General features: G+C 33.6%; 4 protein-coding genes and 1 non-coding gene across 6 annotated transcripts; 3 read left to right on the forward strand and 2 right to left on the reverse strand.

The window, feature by feature from the left end:
- The first annotated feature begins 159 nt into the window (after positions 1–159).
- Positions 160–4,153, forward strand: LOC123897922 (proteinaceous RNase P 1, chloroplastic/mitochondrial). Of its 2 annotated transcripts, none has more exons than XM_045948740.1 (7): positions 160–1,658; positions 1,806–1,895; positions 1,971–2,152; positions 2,337–2,457; positions 2,988–3,056; positions 3,318–3,565; positions 3,731–4,153. In XM_045948740.1, the coding sequence occupies exons 1-6, from the start codon at positions 516–518 to the stop codon at positions 3,471–3,473; spliced, it is 1,761 nt and encodes a 586-aa protein (XP_045804696.1). In that variant the 5' UTR covers positions 160–515; the 3' UTR covers positions 3,474–3,565; positions 3,731–4,153. The 2 variants fall into 2 exon arrangements, with proteins under 2 accessions (XP_045804696.1, XP_045804697.1); XM_045948741.1 differs by having other exon boundaries at positions 3,318–3,554.
- A 31-nt stretch (positions 4,154–4,184) lies between these two features.
- On the reverse strand, positions 4,185–5,996 carry LOC123897923 (photosynthetic NDH subunit of subcomplex B 3, chloroplastic). Its single transcript, XM_045948742.1, has 7 exons — positions 5,701–5,996; positions 5,290–5,400; positions 5,029–5,085; positions 4,870–4,932; positions 4,608–4,670; positions 4,368–4,500; positions 4,185–4,261 (listed from the first exon to the last, which is right to left on the reverse strand). The coding sequence occupies exons 1-6, from the start codon at positions 5,887–5,889 to the stop codon at positions 4,417–4,419; spliced, it is 567 nt and encodes a 188-aa protein (XP_045804698.1). The 5' UTR covers positions 5,890–5,996; the 3' UTR covers positions 4,185–4,261; positions 4,368–4,416.
- A 1,058-nt stretch (positions 5,997–7,054) lies between these two features.
- LOC123897691 (aquaporin TIP2-1-like) lies at positions 7,055–8,659 on the forward strand. The gene is made up of 3 exons (XM_045948426.1): positions 7,055–7,406; positions 7,534–7,784; positions 8,077–8,659. The coding sequence occupies exons 1-3, from the start codon at positions 7,280–7,282 to the stop codon at positions 8,443–8,445; spliced, it is 747 nt and encodes a 248-aa protein (XP_045804382.1). The 5' UTR covers positions 7,055–7,279; the 3' UTR covers positions 8,446–8,659.
- Positions 8,660–9,309: 650 nt separating this feature from the next.
- On the reverse strand, positions 9,310–9,383 carry TRNAN-GUU. The gene has a single exon. It is a non-coding gene; the product is annotated as a tRNA-Asn (tRNA).
- A 2,849-nt stretch (positions 9,384–12,232) lies between these two features.
- Positions 12,233–18,014, forward strand: LOC123897378 (tRNase Z TRZ3, mitochondrial). The gene is made up of 12 exons (XM_045947980.1): positions 12,233–12,640; positions 12,750–12,839; positions 13,585–13,629; positions 13,704–13,758; positions 13,952–13,995; positions 14,078–14,512; positions 14,685–14,950; positions 15,044–15,191; positions 15,301–15,351; positions 16,020–16,426; positions 16,516–17,167; positions 17,540–18,014. The coding sequence occupies exons 1-12, from the start codon at positions 12,236–12,238 to the stop codon at positions 17,858–17,860; spliced, it is 2,919 nt and encodes a 972-aa protein (XP_045803936.1). The 5' UTR covers positions 12,233–12,235; the 3' UTR covers positions 17,861–18,014.
- Positions 18,015–18,051: the final 37 nt, after the last annotated feature.

Here is an 18,051-nt window from a genome sequence, read left to right on the forward strand (position 1 = left end):
TTAAGTGGCGGATGTTATAAAGGTCGGGTGTTTTGGGGTGTCCCCTACTTAAGTAACAGACGGGGGTATTTTGGTAAATTCGTAGGGCGTGCGCCAACCCATCACCTAAGCAAGCAGTCCATCGGGCTCCACCGCCACTCATATAAAAGACATGGTCCCTTAGCCAATGAACCACTTCCACTTCCGGTAAGGTAATTTACATATGTTTATATGAACTGAGTTTGCACGAGTGTTTGAGAATTGGGAATTTAATTTCAATTTAAGAAGGGTATTTTTGTTATTTTGGGTTGTAACAAGATTTTTAAGGGTTGTTAGTTAGTTGAAAAAAATCTCAAAGATGGAAGTGATAACGCGGCGGAATTTGGATAGGGTTTTGAACATCCTAGTACAGCAACAAACAACATAGTTCTACTTCCAACCAAGTCCGAGGTTGTTTGTTTTCCTCTCTCTGTTTTTTTTTTCTCTTCTTCTTCTTTCACTTAACGAAAATTTGATTAATTAATTAATGAATTGCGATGCTGCGTATAAGCGCTTCAATGGCGAAACTCACTCCTCTTTTCTCAATCCTCACACATTCCCATCGCCCCTTTCTCACTTCTTCTTCCACTCTGAAACACACATTCAACCGTTGTGCTTTTATTCTCTCCATTAACGCCACCATCAACACTTTAGCAGCTCAAACACCCAATTCACGTGACAATGACAATTCTTCATCCAAAGGAACCATCAAGGTTTCAGCCAGAACCAGAAGAAAAAACCATCAAGAATCACCTGAAGGTATTTTACAAAAACAGCTCAACAATTGTTCTAAATCAGGTGATGTTATTCAAGCACTTAATCTTTACGACGAGGCACGAAAATTAGGTGTTGTACTCAATGTTGAACATTATAACAAAATATTATACCTTTGTTCTGTTCAAATTGGTGACAATGATGGTGATAATGATAATGTTGGTGTTTCTCATTCGGGTCTTGAAAGAGGTTTTGAGATATTTCAACAGATGTTGAATGATCAAGTTGAACCGAATGAAGCTACTTTTACTAATGCTGCTAGGGTTGCTGCTGCTAAGGATGATCCTGACATGGCTTTTGAGTTGTTGAAACAAATGAAGAATTTTGAGATTGTACCTAGGTTGAGATCTTATGGTCCTGCTCTTTTTGGATTTTGCAAGAGAGGGGATGCTGTTAAAGCTTATGAAGTTGATGCTGATATGATTGAGTCGGGTGTTATGGCGGAGGAGGATGAACTTTCTGCTCTTTTGGAAGTTAGTGTTGAGGTGGAGAATGAAGATAAGGTGTATGAGATGTTGCATCGACTACGTGCTGTGGTTAGACAGGTGTCTGAGTCAACTTTGAAGATTATCGAGGATTGGTTTAGGTCTGAATATGCGATGAAGATTGGGAAGAGGGAATGGGATGTTGAGAAAATAAGAGAAGGGTTTGTGAGGGGAGGTGGAGGATGGCATGGTCAAGGGTGGCTTGGAAGTGGGCAATGGAAGGTTGTTAAGACGAATGTGGACGAGGATGGAACGTGTCTTTCGTGCAGTGAGAAGCTCGTGAGTATTGATATTGATCCAAAAGAGACCGAAAACTTTGCTGCCTCGCTGTCTAAATTAGCTTGCCAAAAACAACCTAAGGCAAACTTCAGTCATTTTCAGGTAATGCGGTATTCACTCACTGTTTTCTTGAGATGTTGTGTTACTTAAAAGCTGAATTTGGTGATGGAGGACTCTTCTCTTATCTTGTAGACTGCCTTTGACTAGTGGCTATGCATAGGAACTGATATATATGATTAACTTTTGCAGAAGTGGCTTGAGAAGAATGGTCCATTTGATGCCGTTGTTGATGGTGCAAATGTAGGACTTGCCAACATTGCTCATTTCAGCTTTTCTCAGGTGGGCGTAAAACTTTTGACTTTATTAGCGTATTATGACACCGGCTACTTAATGATTCTTTCCCCTTGGTTGTAGCTTGATTATGTTGTTCGACAATTGCGTGAATTAAGCCCTTCAAAGAGATTACCACTTATAATTTTGCATATGAATCGAGTAACTGGTGGTCCTGCTCAGAGTCCAAATAACAGGAGACTTATAGAAAATTGGAAAAAAAATGGTGTTCTTTATCCTACTCCCTATGGTTCAAATGATGACTGGTAATGAAGTGTTTGCATGATATTTTAAGTTAGATTTGAGTTTTCTAATGCAACTTTTTTCCTTCTTATTTTAAATTTTCAATTCTTGTTGACTTGTATTATACATTTCCAACATTGATACGAATATAGATGTGTAGCTCTCCAATAACTCGGCTGTACTAACATGTTGATTTGTTTTTTGCAGGTACTGGTTATATGCAGCTGTTAGTTGTAAATGCTTACTTTTGACAAATGACGAGATGAGGGATCACTTGTTCCAACTTCTGGGTTCTAGTTTTTTCCCAAGATGGAAGGAAAAGCACCAGGTATTCTGAATTATTGGAGAAGTTCATCATAACCCTATCAAGATGTGTTCATTATAAATTTAGAAGGCTATCATCAATTCTGCATGTTCTCTTATCTATGAACTATCGAATACATAATGCTAGAAGCAAGGATTTCACATTGTCCTCAGTTTAATTGTTCAATATTACCTTCTGCGCAACCATGTTTGCTTAACTATAATCCTAGTAATCTAATATGGAATGAGGCTAGCGCTAGTCTAGAATAAGCTTATGAATCCTACAATTAAGTTCCTCTAGAGATTCTTGATTAGAAAATATAATTCGTGCTTCTGATTCATTTCTCTAACCACTGGCTTCATTGACAAATTTTCTGAACTGTGAAGTTTGCAAGAATATGTTATGTCGTTATGTTAAAACTTAGAATTAGTTTTCGAGAATTTTTAGCCTTTCTTGATGCTGAATTACTAATTTTGTAGTTGTCTTCTGTTAATGATATTTAGATATTTAGCTCCAATAGTGAAACGGTATATGATGCCTTTTTTGGTTTGCAGGTTCGAGTATCAGCCTCAAAACGTGGAGTTTCCCTAGTTCTACCTCCTCGTTATTCACTAGTTATTCAGGTGAGATGATAACCAAACTGTTTTTCTTATTCCCTCGGATGTAGAATTACATGTTTCCTCTTTCCACCAAGCACATAATATGGCTGTTACTCGTTTTCCCTGACTTAGCTTTGAAATAGAATTCACACCAATGTGCTCAATGAATTGACTTCAGATTTTTGTCCAATTCTGAAGGGTTTGAATTAGAGATTTGGGACTTAAATTATATATTCTAAACATATTCATGAAAGATGATTAAGTTTTTGGGAAATATAATTGCAGGAATCAGCCAATGGAAGTTGGCATGTGCCAACCGTATCTAGCGATGATCCTGATATCCCGAGGAAATGGTTGTGTGTCACTAGATCAACGAAAAACTCATCATATAATCTACAAACATCAACCTCCACGTCTGATGAAGAAGAGGCAGTGTTATGATCTTCTTGGTTTGTTTTCAGTAGTCATCCAAATTTTTTCTCAACTGGAATTGCAGTTGAGTGCAGCTGCGATAATTGCTAGGTGAACACAAGGTGCTGCTACCATTTCATTCTCTTTTTAAGTTTTATTGTTTTATTTTGCTCGACAACTTTCCCTTTAGCTCCATGCTGTGCGAAAAAGATAAAAAGCTTTTCCTTAATAACTGATATGAGCTTTCAATATTTAATGAGAAGTTTGATTTTCTTCTTTTAATTCAGGCATAAACAGTATGAATCAAAGGCCTAAGAGGGAGGAGTATCTGAAATCAATTTCTCTCGTATATGTTGCCCGAGAACCGCAGGTCAAATAGCATTAAGTTTGTATAGGAGCGATTGATTGCAGGATTGCAACCTGCCGAGTCCAATTTGCTACTGCCCCTCCGTTGTTTAATTAAGCAAACAATGGATAACAACATTAGGATGATTATTATTATTAGGACCATCGAGTTCGCAAAATATATGCATACAAATTTTTTGACACATTTTAAATTTTTTGCTCCATTGGTATGTAACAGATTGTAATGGTATGTCTGTTATTGTGTTTGGTTCAATATTTATATTTCTTAAAAACCACACTTTGTCCAGAACTATACTCTCTCTGTAACCTTTCCTATATAAAGGACCATCATATCATTTAATGAATTTATTCAATATTTCTTTTATCTAATCAGTATTTCTTAAAGATATGTGATTTTTTTAACCAAAAATAAGACAAGAAAAATGAACTGAGATATGAAAATTCTAACAAAGATATACAACTTCTGGTTGAGAGAGAGAGAGAGAGAGAGATGTAATTTTCCTTTTAAAAAAAAAAATACGACAAGAAAAATGAAATCTGATGAAAATTCTAAGAAAGATATACAACTTCTAGTTACAAGTATCAAATATAATCTTCAAGATTTTCCTCATGAAGACTCTTCTGACTCATCATCAACTTTTTCATATTTCCATTCATGTCCTTTCCACTCAGGTAATTGTTGAATCACAACCTGCATCAAATGGAATGAAAAACCAATATATTGCTTAATACAAAGTAAGCATAACTTATAAATTATAAATAATTTTTTTTCCAATCTAAAAGATCAGTATTACTGACCACCCCTGTAGAATCTGCTTCACCAACAACTGTTTGACAAGCTAATCTCCAATTCTTTGGTTTCTAAACAAAGGAAAAAAAAAAAAACATATCAGAATTGTAATTTTTCTTGTCACAAGAGTTCACATTTCAAATATACTTGACAATCAAGTTAACATTCAATCATAACAATTAGTTAATGAGATTCAGTTAAGGTCAGATCAACTTAGAGTGTCTAAATTTGATCTTTAACTGAAATAATTATTGACTAAATTTTACTTACTCTCTTTAATTTTTCTTTCTCTTTGTCGGTTCGAGGATTCAGAAGCTCCTTGCCTTCAAGAACCTGTATACAATAAAAACCATCATTGTTTACTCTAAATTAACCAATAAAAGGTGTTTTTTGTTAGAAAATTCTATACGGTTATTAATTACAACTCACCTCTACCATACATGTTGCACAAGTTCCACCCCCTCCACAATTTAACAAAATTCTACCCTGGAAAAATTAACAATAAAATAATTAGCATGCAATCATTAGTGATTCAAATTATTAAAGTTGGTGATATATGTCACAGTGTTCTTAACTCAATTGGTAAGGACATCACATTTTATACGTAAGAGTCAGGTTTGAACCTCGAATACCCCCACTTATTTTAGCCATCAGACTACTGACAAAAAAAAGTTGGTGATATTTACTTACATAGGGTCCATAGAGTTCAATATTAGAATCCAGCATTATGTTCCTAAGCTTCTGACCACCACTAGCAGAACGATAGTGCACATCTGGTGATCCATCTGGTAGCAACACTGACTAACCCACAAAAAATTGATTAGATATTATTAATTTCAATAAATAAATAAAATGAACAAACCAACTATATTAATAATGTAGAATTAATTACATGTATGTATTATTAATTAATTAATAATGGTTTTTAAATTTTAACTTGCAATGTCTTATAAATATAACTCAGATAGTAAAATGTTGCAGATACATTTGATATGTTGAAACGCACAGGTTGAAAACGCAATTTTTTACTTATCAACATTTAGTATGTGTGAGTCTCGTCGTTAGACTATTTGAAACGGAAAATAAATAAATTGAACTTACACTGACAAATGCAAAGCCTACTGAGGGTGGTTCATTATTATTAGATTCAATGGTTTCTGAATTCTTGTCAGGGACTGTGCTAACTGCTCTAATTTTGGTTCTTGTGAAGAGTGTTCTTCTGTTTGGTCTGAATCTATGAGAGGAAGGTGTGAATGCATTAGGGGTTAGTTTGAGTTGGAGGAGTGACATGTGTGAATGTTATGTTCTTCAACTTCAAATTAAGGTTGTTGTTGTATGGAATTTGTGCTTAGTAAAGTGTGTTTTGGTAGACTCTGGTGTAAACTATGGACACAACAATAAGATGATGATAGATGAGGTGGCACATGTATGCTATCCTACGTGGAATATTCTCCACCTGGTATTTGCAGGATAAGGTTATCAACTTATAAGGTTACACTATGTGCTTACATTAACATGTTAGTTATTATTGTTAGAGAAGTTACTGATCAGTGTATATGTTTATTTACTTATTTACTTTCACTCACTACAGAATAAACCACTTGTTCTAGAGGTGTCAGCTCGGTAGTAAAAATTTGATTTTATAGTTTTAGGGAATTGTTCGTCGGCGAGGTAAGTAAAGTTTGATAAAAAATTGTTTTTACCAGGGATCAAACTCAGATTCTCCCGAACGATTTGTCCTAGCAAAACTAATGAGGATAATGTGGGTTATGATGCATGTAGCCATGTATGTATAATTAAACAATTGGTATATGCTAACAACAGTTGGCAGATAAGGTTTCATTCCTTTAATTAGTAGCTTATAATCCGCAATTAATTAAGACAAAACATGTGCTGCTGCAATCTCTGTCTAGGGTAAATTTCCCCTTCATACACAAGTACAGCTGATCAGGGCCGGCCTAAGGGTAAGGCAACCCATGCAATGACTTTAGGCCGTCAAAAATATAAAAAAATTATCAAGAGAAAATGTTTCTCATAAGTCATAAGTTCATTAGTTCACAGCAAGAAAAGGGCCTCAGATCCAAACAGACAATTCATGTTCTAAATTGGAACTATAGACAAAAGAACCAAACGGTGCTAGTTAGTGTTTAAGACCGGACCAATATCCAATCCTCGGAAATGCATGATGTGATCTATGACCTATATAATTAGTACTTGTTTGTTTTACTTTTATGATTATTTGGTTCACATTCTACCCTACCAAACACCATATTATTCACATGAAACAATAAATTATTTGCTTCTGGACACTTCTAACTACTGAATCACGCCAGTGACAGCTAATGTTACCAGAAATATACATGTTTGGTTATGCATTGCATTCCTATACCATATAACCACATTCCCTTTTTCATAACACTATAGTACATGTACATTTATCAACCCTTTTAATTTCAAGTGTCCCTTCAAAATAGATTTACTATAATAATCACACTATATTTAATTAATAATGATAATAATGCAACCTTACAGATCAAGTTCACGAACTTATTTAATTAGCCTTAATGTACCACTTCACAATTTCTACTATATATATATAGCTCACAAGCCTTTTGTGCCACACCAACATTTCTAATTAGGAACATTTTCTCATCTTCTCAACCAGAAACTTGTGTAGATCATGGCTGGCATAGCATTTGGACGCTTCGATGATTCTTTCAGCGTGAGCTCTATTAAGGCCTATGTTGCTGAGTTCATCTCAACTTTTATCTTTGTTTTTGCTGGTGTTGGTTCAGCCATAGCCTATGGTAATTAGTTTTTACTATGATAAGATATTTAAGAACATGACATAACAAAAATGTAGACTATATGTTGTCATAACAAAGTTTTTGAATTATGAAAACCAAACACTTAACAAACTTTGTGATTTTGCAGCTAAGTTGACATCAGATGCAGCTCTTGATCCTGTTGGTTTAGTAGCTGTTGCTATTTGTCATGGTTTTGCTTTGTTTGTTGCTGTTTCCGTCGGAGCCAACATTTCTGGAGGACATGTCAACCCTGCTGTGACTTTTGGGTTGGCTATTGGAGGACAGATCACAATCCTCACTGGTATCTTCTACTGGATTGCACAGCTTCTTGGTTCCATAGTAGCATGCTTACTCCTCAAGTTTGTCACAGGAAGCTTGGTAAATTTATCATTCTTGCATCACAAGTTTCATATCTTTTTGGTTTTTACCCCTCCATCATATTAATTGAAGGGATCCAGTATACTCTTACATCAGGATTTGATCTCTGACCGATACGTATAGAAAAATATATGTTTTGTCTTTCGAAAAAAAACCAAGATTTCATTTAACTCGGGTGATTAGTCTTCACAGTTACATAATACATACATTAACTTACCAAAAAAATTTGTGTTCACTAACCTTAAACATTGATATACATGTAATGTAACCAATCTTATGTATTTGTTTTCAGACAATTCCTATCGATAGTGTGGCTTCTGGTGTTGGAACATTTGAAGGAGTTGTAACTGAGATTATCATAACATTTGGATTGGTGTACACAGTGTATGCCACAGCAGCTGATCCTAAGAAAGGATCATTAGGGACAATTGCACCAATTGCTATTGGTTTCATTGTTGGTGCAAATATCTTAGCTGCAGGCCCATTCTCTGGTGGATCAATGAATCCAGCACGTTCATTTGGGCCTGCAGTTGTTAGTGGTGATTACCATGACAATTGGATCTATTGGGCTGGACCTCTTATTGGTGGTGGTTTGGCTGGTGTTATCTATGGCTATGTCTTTATGCCATCAGATCATGTACCTTTGAGTAGTGATTTCTGATTTTATTGAGGTTATTTTGTTGCTTATGTGATTTGAGTTTCTCTTCAATAAAAAAGAACTCATTCTTTTCTTATTAGCTTTTATCCTTTTGTTTTTTGTTGCTTTCAATTTAATGTAAGGTATATGGACCATTGTTTTCAAGTAAGATTAATTCAAGATGTTGTCCAAGGAGTGCTGTTCTTTTATAAATAAAAATGAGATAGTTTCTTTTTGATGTTTTTTGTCGCGTTAACTCTCCGATTTTAAGAGAAGGGGACCTAGTGATCCAGAGTGCGGCATGTAAAAATTGTTGAATCGAACTCGGATTCTCCCAAATAATGTCTTTCGAGGGTGCTTATTATCCATTTGACCTCAATCACTTAGTTAAAATTAAATAAGCTTGTCCCAACTGTCAGAACACCTACACACGAAAATAGAAGAAGTTTTTTTAACATAGTTTTTAGTCCCTATAAATATATTATTTCTTATTTTTAGTTTCTCTATAAAATTGCTACAAACAATGGTGCTCCAAATATTATTCCTCGGAAAATTAGATCAATGTTGTTAAAATAAGTTTTTAGCCTCTCTAAACATGGTCACATTTGCAGCCTTTAACAATAAGAAACAAACTTGCTGACAAAATATTTAGACAATTATTGTTTGAATTTTTTTTTAGAGGAACTAAAAAAAATTACATTCAAAAATGAAAAATAGTTTATTTGTAGGCACAAAAATAGTATATTTTATAGAGATAAATTAATAATTATTTTTGGGTTATGTTTATATTGAGTTTGGGCTGTATGGAATCATGACCAACAAAGTTATGGGCCAAGAACAGGTCCGTGAAAATTTAAAAACTAATAAAATAAAAAACAAAATAAAAATCGCTAGAAGGAGGGGTTGAACCTCCGACCTTGTGGTTAACAGCCACACGCTCTAACCAACTGAGCTATTCCAGCAACTTGTAATAGCTTTATTACTATTTGTATTCATTATTAACATACGATGTGAAAGAAACATACACAAAACATGCAATAAAGTAAACCATAAATGGAACTATACAAAAATCATTGTAGCATTTTGGAGATGTGAAATACTTCTTAGAAATTTTGGAGATATGAAATACTTAGAAAAATTGCTATTACAATTGTGAGTTATATTCTTTTAGGGCCCGTTTGGTGTACAGGATAGCATAGTTAATTTTTGATAGTAAATTAAAATTGAAAATTAATAAAATAATTTGATAGTAAATTAATAATAAAATAATTAATTTTTAAATATATATGTGATTTTCTCACAAGGGTAATTTTGTAATTTATATAATCTAAAAAATCAAAATTCTCCTAAAATTACAATATTTTAAATTAAAATAATTATTAAAAATTGCAAAATAAGAATATTAATTTAAATTTAATAACAACTTAAATATAATTCTTTTGCAATGGTAGTTTTATTATTTACATATATCATATATTTATTTAGCTTATCTAACATGTATAATTGAGTTATTTATTTGATCATGATTCATATAAAAAACTTAATTTGTTTATTTTCTCATGATTTGTATTTAAAATTTAAAGTTATTTGATTACTTTTTCTTTTTGTACAATTACTTATTTATATTTTTATTTATAAAATTCAAAGTATTACAATATAATTTTTAACAAATAACAATTGTTTTACGAGGGTAATTTTGTCAATTAAATATGTTATATATCTTATCATATTATTATGAGCAAGTATGTATTAAAAACAAAATATAATAGTTATCATGTTTGTTATCCTGTGTGCACCAAACACAGGATAGGATAACTGAGGATAACTGTTATCCTGCTGATATCCTATTCTATCACTATCCTGTTGTATATCCTATCATGTCACTATCCTATCCTGCGCACCAAACGGGCCCTGATAGGATATAAAACAGGATAAGGATAGGATAATAACAGGATAACATTTATACTCAGTTATCATATCCTATGTTTGGTGCACACAGGATAACAAACATGATAACTATTATATTTTGTTTTTAATATATACTCGCTCATAATAATATGATAAGATATATAACATATTTAATTGACAAAATTACTCTTGTAAAACAATTGTTATTTTTTTAAAATTATTTTGTAATACTTTGAATTTTATAAATAAAAAATATAAATAAGTAATCAAATAACTTTATATAATTTAAAATAAAAATCATGAGAAAATAATCAAGTTTAATTTTTTATATGAATCATGATCAAATAAATAACTCTATAATATATACATGTTAGATAAGCCAAATAAATATATGATATATCTCATACGTAAATAATAAAACTACTATTGCAAAAGAATTATATTTAATTTTTTATAAAATTTAAATTAATATCCCTATTTGTCAATTTTTTAATAATCATTTTACTTTAAAATATTGTAATTTTAGTAAAATTTTGATTTTTTAAAATATATAAATTACAAAATTACCCCTGTGAGAAAATCACATATATATATTTAAAAATTAATTATTTTATTATTTATATTTTATTAATTTTATTTTATGTATTTTAAAATATATTTTATAAAATAAATCAGTAAATTTTTTTTCTTCTTATCCTATCCTGCTGGTAACCCAGCTCAAATTCAGGATAAGAATTATAACTAGAGAGACATGATAGGATAAGCTTCAGGATTAACTTATCATATCATGTTGTATCACCAAACACTAGATTGCGACAGGATATGATACAGTTATCCTATCATGTCTCTTATCCTGTGCACCAAACGGACCCTTAAGTAAGAAAATAGTTTACATGAGGTGCAAATGCAATTATAGCACAAAGAATTTCCTGTAATATCAAAGTAACGATAAATCAGTACAAAAATATCATTAATTATGATCGGAATATTGAAGCAAGTTTGAAGAATTAGTCAGACAAAGGTAAGGTACATGCACTTAGAAAATAATTTTGGGATTTTAATTTTTTTTAATTAAAGATATACTAAAATACAAGCCAAATTCATGTGGAAAGAGACGTAACGGGGATACTCGATCCCCTTTGAGTATGAATTTGGGGTTATACTTTGTATCCTCCTCAGAATTCGGGTGGGTTTGAAAAAACCCAAACTTCACAAGTTTGAATTTAGGGTGGACAAAATCCGTCCCCGTCTTATCCCACCTCGTTGCCAATCCTACTTGTTAATTAGTGCACTAGATTTAATTTCACACACAAAAAAGTTTACAAAGAAATTAGAAAACACTCTATTATTATAGAATTGTATGTTAAAATTATATATCTAAAATGTCAACTTAGAATAGTAATATAAATTATTTCATTCATGCCACCTTTATGAAGAAATATAAGACACATCATTCTAATTCTCAAATTCAGAAAATCTCGGATTCAAGATCTATCTTTTTTATCATCGGAGTCTTTGGAGTTTTTTAAAATATATTTTTACTATTAAAATTTTAAAAACAAAAAATCAGAAAAAATAATTAAATAATTTTTTTGCTTTCACCACTAATTTTATTTTGTTCGGAGGTCACGGTAACATCAAATGGTTCTAATCCCCTCTCGCAGTTAATTTTTTTGGGTCAAATAGCCTAGTGGCTAGAGTCTCACACATTTAAATGTGGAATCTGGGATTCGAACCCCAACCATGCCAATAATATCTCTGGTAGATATTATTTGAGCTACACTTATTACCCTCACAGTTACTTTGTTAGTACTCCACTATTTACTACATTTAAAAATTTATTTATCCAATTTATTAATTTATTTAAGCAAATAAAAAATAGATAGATAGAAAAATTGTGAGAGTGATGAGGTTATGTTGTGTTTGGCTAAAACCTTTGAAACATAGAAAAAGGGTCAAAATGGCCCAATTTTTAAACTTTCGCAATTTTCTTTTCTTCCCTTCTCTTCCTCTCTCCTCTAAACCCTCTCCCCATCTCCGATTTCTCTCAACCCTTGTCTCCTCCTCTTCTTCTTCTTCTTCTTCCTCACCACGCCGCCGTAACGTTAACGTTCCTCCTCTTCATCTCCGCCGCAGATACACCAAAACCACAACCACCCCAATGGTGGAACTTGAAGAGACCCCTTCCTTCGGCACTTCCGGTTTCAACAAAAGAAGAGCAGAAGGAACTGATAAAACTGATTTACCTAAGAAAAATCTTCAACTCAAAGTTCGAAAACTTAATCCTATTAACACCATTTCTTATGTACAGGTATTGGGTTGGTTCTATTTTCTCTCATTGTTTTGTGTTTAAGTAGATATTGAAATTTGAAAATTAAAAATTGGTTTTTTATTTGATTGTTTGTGATTTTTGTTTGTAGATTTTGGGTACTGGAATGGATACTCAAGATACTTCACCTGCTGTTATGCTTTTCTTTGATAAACAAAGGTTTATATTTAATGCTGGGGAGGTAAGTGTATTGCATAATCTATAATCTATGAATTTTATCATGTTATTGTCTTACCCTTTTTTATATGTTATATCATAAAGAAAAGAACTTTGTGCATGTTTGAATCAACTCATTTGAGCTTATATAGTGGCGTAAACACGTGTGAGACCACCGTCCGAGAGAGCTTATTAAAACAATTTATGACATGCCCTTAGGTTGTCAGCTTATTTCCATAGGCTCTCGATGATAGCTTATGGAAACAGGTTATAGATGTGGCATAAACACTTGTGAGACTATCTGAGAGAGTTTATGAAAACAATTTATGACATGCCCATAAGTTGTTAGCTTTAGCTTATGAAAACACCTTGACATTGTTTTATTTTTTGTTATAGAAATAGATTGTTTATATATACACAAGCACTTATATGACTTAGGGCCCGTTTATTTTTGAGCTTATGCAAACAACTTATTCAATATAAATTAGGTTTTATGCTATTTTATTAGTACACACCAGTGAAAATTGTATTTTTATAAACTATTTATCATAAACTACCTTGAAAAACTTATAATAATACATAAAAATTACATAAGCTGTTTGCATAAGCTCAAAAATAAGCTAATCCAAATGGGCCCTTAATGCATGTGCTTATTGTAGTGTTTATGTTCTAGGTGCTTAATTAAGTGGTTTATCCAAACATGGCCTTAATGTATGACTTGACTTATAAGATAGATTTGTTTATTAACCTTATATCATATTTCAATTCAGGGACTACAAAGATTTTGCACTGAGCATAGGATTAAGTTATCAAAGGTATCATGTATCTGAAACTTTTAAGTTATCATATTTAGTTTCACACACTTGCTAATTTTTTTTTTCTTCTTCAGATAGATCACATATTTCTTTCTCGTGTCTGTTCCGAGACTGCCGGTGGGCTGCCAGGTCCGTGTTGGATTATTATTATTAATCTTGTGATTTTAGTCAATGTTCATACTATATGTTGCAGAAAATAACATACTATAATTTGATGTTTAAATTATATTTCTGCTTTCTGGAATACTTAAATTTGATATTTAGAGTAACAATACATTAAGAATAGCTTTGAAAATACTCACAACCGTTCATCAACTCACAGGTTTACTGCTTACTTTGGCTGGCATGGGAGACGAGGGGATGTCTGTAAGTAGCAGACTAACTTCATATAATCTTCCAGTTCTGTCAAATATATTTATTATAAATGCTAACTTTTTTTAATTTACAGGTCAACATATGGGGTCCTTCAGATCTTAAGTATTTAGTAGATGCCATGAGATCTTTTATCCCCAATGCCGCCATGGTTCACACAAAAAGCTTTGGACCTACCTTCGGCACCAATGAGTCCACTGTGCAGTGTCAAAATGACCCCATTGTTCTTGTTGATGATGAGGTGGTCAAAATATCAGCCATCATCCTTCAACCTTGTCGAAGCCCTTCACAAAAGACAGATCATAGCACAAATATTGTTGATTCCCCCAATGGTAAAAAGCTGTCAGCTGCTAAGCTTGGTGATATGTCTGTAGTATATGTTTGCGAGCTGCCTGAGATTAAGGGAAAATTTGATCCGGAGAAGGCTAAGGCACTTGGCCTCAGACCTGGTCCAAAGTATCGTGAACTGCAACTTGGAAATTCGGTGGAATCTGATCGCCAGAATGTTATGGTAAGCCTCAAAACTGTAACACATTAATGTATACCCAAACCACGGTGGCAGGAAATTTTCATAAGAATTCATTTTGAGACACATAGATTTCCGTCACACATGTGAGTTAGTTTATTTTTAGTTTGATGTTGAGCTTATGTACATTTTTTTGTAACTTTTCCTACCACAATAGGTTCATCCAAGTGATGTCATGGATCCTTCTATTCCTGGTCCTATTGTACTCGTTGTAGATTGTCCAACAGAATCTCACTTAGAAGCAATGTTGTCTGCAAAATCACTGGCCACGTATGGGGATCAAGTGGGAAACCTGCCAAAGGCTGATAGGAGTGTTTCATGTGTAATTCACTTAACTCCTGAATCTGTTGTAAGTTGTTCAAACTACCAAAACTGGATGAAGACATTTGGTTCTGCACAGCATATCATGGCCGGACATGAAAAGTAATGTGTTAGTCTTTCTGGGGAGTCCTTTTTTCCTGGTTTTCCTAGCCTGTTTTATTAGTGATTAATTCTGGTTGCTCTTGCTGTTTGCAGGAAGAATGTAGAGGTTCCTATTTTGAAAGCTAGTGCAAGAACTGCAACACGACTTAATTACTTGTGTCCTCGGTTCTTTCCAGCTCCAGGATTTTGGTCTCTTGCAAATCAGAATTGCTCAAAACCTGGATCTCTTGCTTCAAGTGAGGTTTGTCACAATGAGGTAGATAGGGAAATTTGCTTACATGTACAATTGGTAGTTATGACATACATGTGTGATGTGTCTAATTAAAGTGTTTGATTTGATTCTTTTGCAGGATTCTTTATCAGCACTTTCTAACGTCATTTCTGCTGAAAATCTTCTCAAGGTATGGAAGATGGACTTTGCCTGACTGTTAACTTATTTGTTCCTAAAGATGTCAAAATAAAGTTTTTGGAATTTGAGATGTGTCTAATTTTCACATGACTGGTGATGACATTTATTTTGAAAAAGAAGAGACTATTATTGTTAAGTTATATGATTATGAATTATACCTAATGCTGCAACACAGGCTCAAGTAACAACCATGTGATTTTCAAATTAGGAATAGTCCTGGTGATCTAACATGCGAATGTGTTCGAACAATCCTAAACTATTTGATGCGCCACTAATAAAGAACATAAGAACGGTGTTGTTGTTGAATCCTTGGAGAGTGGTTTTCTCATGAATCTTGTATGATGCAAAAATAATAAATAATTCAAGCAAATTTTCATGTCCCCAAACTTGATGTAAATACATTTAGAGAACTTTCTTTTCTTAGGTTTTACTCTTTATTTTTTGCAATCAAATCATCTTCGATGTGATGCTATTTTCCCACTAGAGCTCTATTAATTTTCTTTTTGGACGAGATTTAATGTTCTCCTCCTTGATATGTGCTACTTAAACCATCTCCCTAATAAATTTGTCACATTATGACTATTACTTCACTTGTTCGTTCTTTGTTCTTGCTTTTACCAAGTTGATATATTGATATATAAATTGCTCTATGCTATACAGTTTACTTTGCGTCCCTACGTTAATCTTGGGTTGGATAGATCTAGTATTCCAACTAAAGTGTCTTCCTCAGAAATTATTGATGAGTTGCTGTCAGAGATTCCAGAGGTTGTGGAAGCAGCTCAGCAAGTCAGTCAGCTCTGTCAAGATTCCAGTCAGACAAAGGAGGATACGGTTCCTGTGGCTGATCACCAGATGGTGATTGAAGAGCCATGGCTGTGTGAAGATGGTATTACTCCTGCTTGCTTGGAAAATATAAGGAGAGACGACTTGGAGATAGTGCTTCTTGGAACTGGTTCATCCCAGCCATCCAAGTATCGAAACGTGACCTCAATCTATATAAATCTTTTTTCGAAAGGGGGTGTGCTCTTGGACTGTGGTGAAGGAACCTTAGGACAGCTCAAAAGAAGGCAAGTCTAAATTAAATTGATTATTATTCTACTGCTCTTGTTTTCTTCTTTTAACCTGAACTGTTGGTTGATGTATCCCTTGGAAACAGATATGGCGTAAGTGGTGCTGATGATGTTGTGAAATCTTTAACCTGCATTTGGATTTCACATATTCATGCCGATCACCACACTGGGTTGGCTAGGATTCTTGCTCTGCGCCGTGATTTGCTGAGGGGGGTTCCTCATGAACCAGTGCTTGTTGTAGGACCAAGGAAGCTAAAGAGATATTTAGATGCGTACCAAAGACTAGAAGATTTAGATATGCTGTTTCTTGACTGCAAACACACCTTAGCAGCGTCATTGGATGATTTTGAGAATGACATGCAAGAAACAGTTAAATCTCAGGATCTGAGCAATAATAATGCAGAAATAAACGCATCAAAAGTCGATTCAACTTTATTTGCTAAAGGGTCTCAAATGCAAAGTTATTGGAAAAGACCAGGTAGTCCTGTTGACAAAGATGCAGTTTATCCCCTCCTAAGGAAATTGAAGGGGGTAATCCAAGAAGCCGGTCTCAGTGCCTTGATTAGTTTTCCTGTTGTACATTGTCCACAGTCATATGGTGTTGTCCTAAAAGCAGAAGAAAGGATTAATAGTGTTGGAAAAGTGATACCTGGTTGGAAGATTGTATATTCTGGTGACACACGGCCCTGCCCAGAGCTAATAGAAGCATCTCGAGATGCAACTGTTCTTATACACGAGGCAAGTCTTTTATTTTAAACCTTTTTTGCTTCGATTCTTTTTCCTTCTGCAGTGAATGTTTTAAGCCCAACAATATACATTATCGTCCACACTAGTGTGTTTTCTTCAACATTGATTGCGTTTGCATAAACATCTTAAATTAGCACTTATTGCATGAATTGAGTGCTTATAAGTATTTATATCAGTGTTTATTGTAAGTTGTTTTTATTCGCTGTCATGGAAAGCTTATTAAATAAGCCAAAACAGCTTGTGAATATGTTATAAGCCATTTCATAAACTCTTTCAAACACTTGTACGTGTACTTATGTCATAAGATATAATGTAAAATTAAGTTGTAAACGTCGGTAATTGATGAAATGCTAATTGATGCAGGCAACATTTGAGGAGGGTATGGTAGAGGAGGCTATAGCAAAAAACCACAGCACCACTAATGAAGCCATAGAAATGGGAGAAAAAGCTAACGTATATCGTATCATACTTACTCACTTCAGCCAAAGATATCCAAAAATTCCTGTATTTGATAAAGCACACATGGATAAAACATGTATTGCATTTGACTTGATGAGTATCAATATAGCAGATTTAGCAGTGCTTCCCAAAGTTCTTCCATATCTGAAATTGCTTTTCAGAAACGACATGATAGTTGACGAGTCAGACGATGTAGTAGTAGATGTTGCCGCTTCGGCTTCTTGACTAAATGTATCAATTTATTCTTTTTGCATAATCTGATTATTATTATAGTACTATGCCAGGCTAGGCAACAATTTACAAGCATTTATCCTCACAGCTTCCCCAACATTTAGCTTGTAATTTATTTTTTGGCCGAATGGAGGGTATTAGCTTGTAATTGTTGAGCGATGTAGTCATTTTTAATTTAAGAAATG

Source organism: Trifolium pratense, linkage group LG7, assembly GCF_020283565.1.
Source record: "Trifolium pratense cultivar HEN17-A07 linkage group LG7, ARS_RC_1.1, whole genome shotgun sequence".
In the NCBI taxonomy this organism is placed as follows: domain Eukaryota; kingdom Viridiplantae; phylum Streptophyta; class Magnoliopsida; order Fabales; family Fabaceae; genus Trifolium; species Trifolium pratense.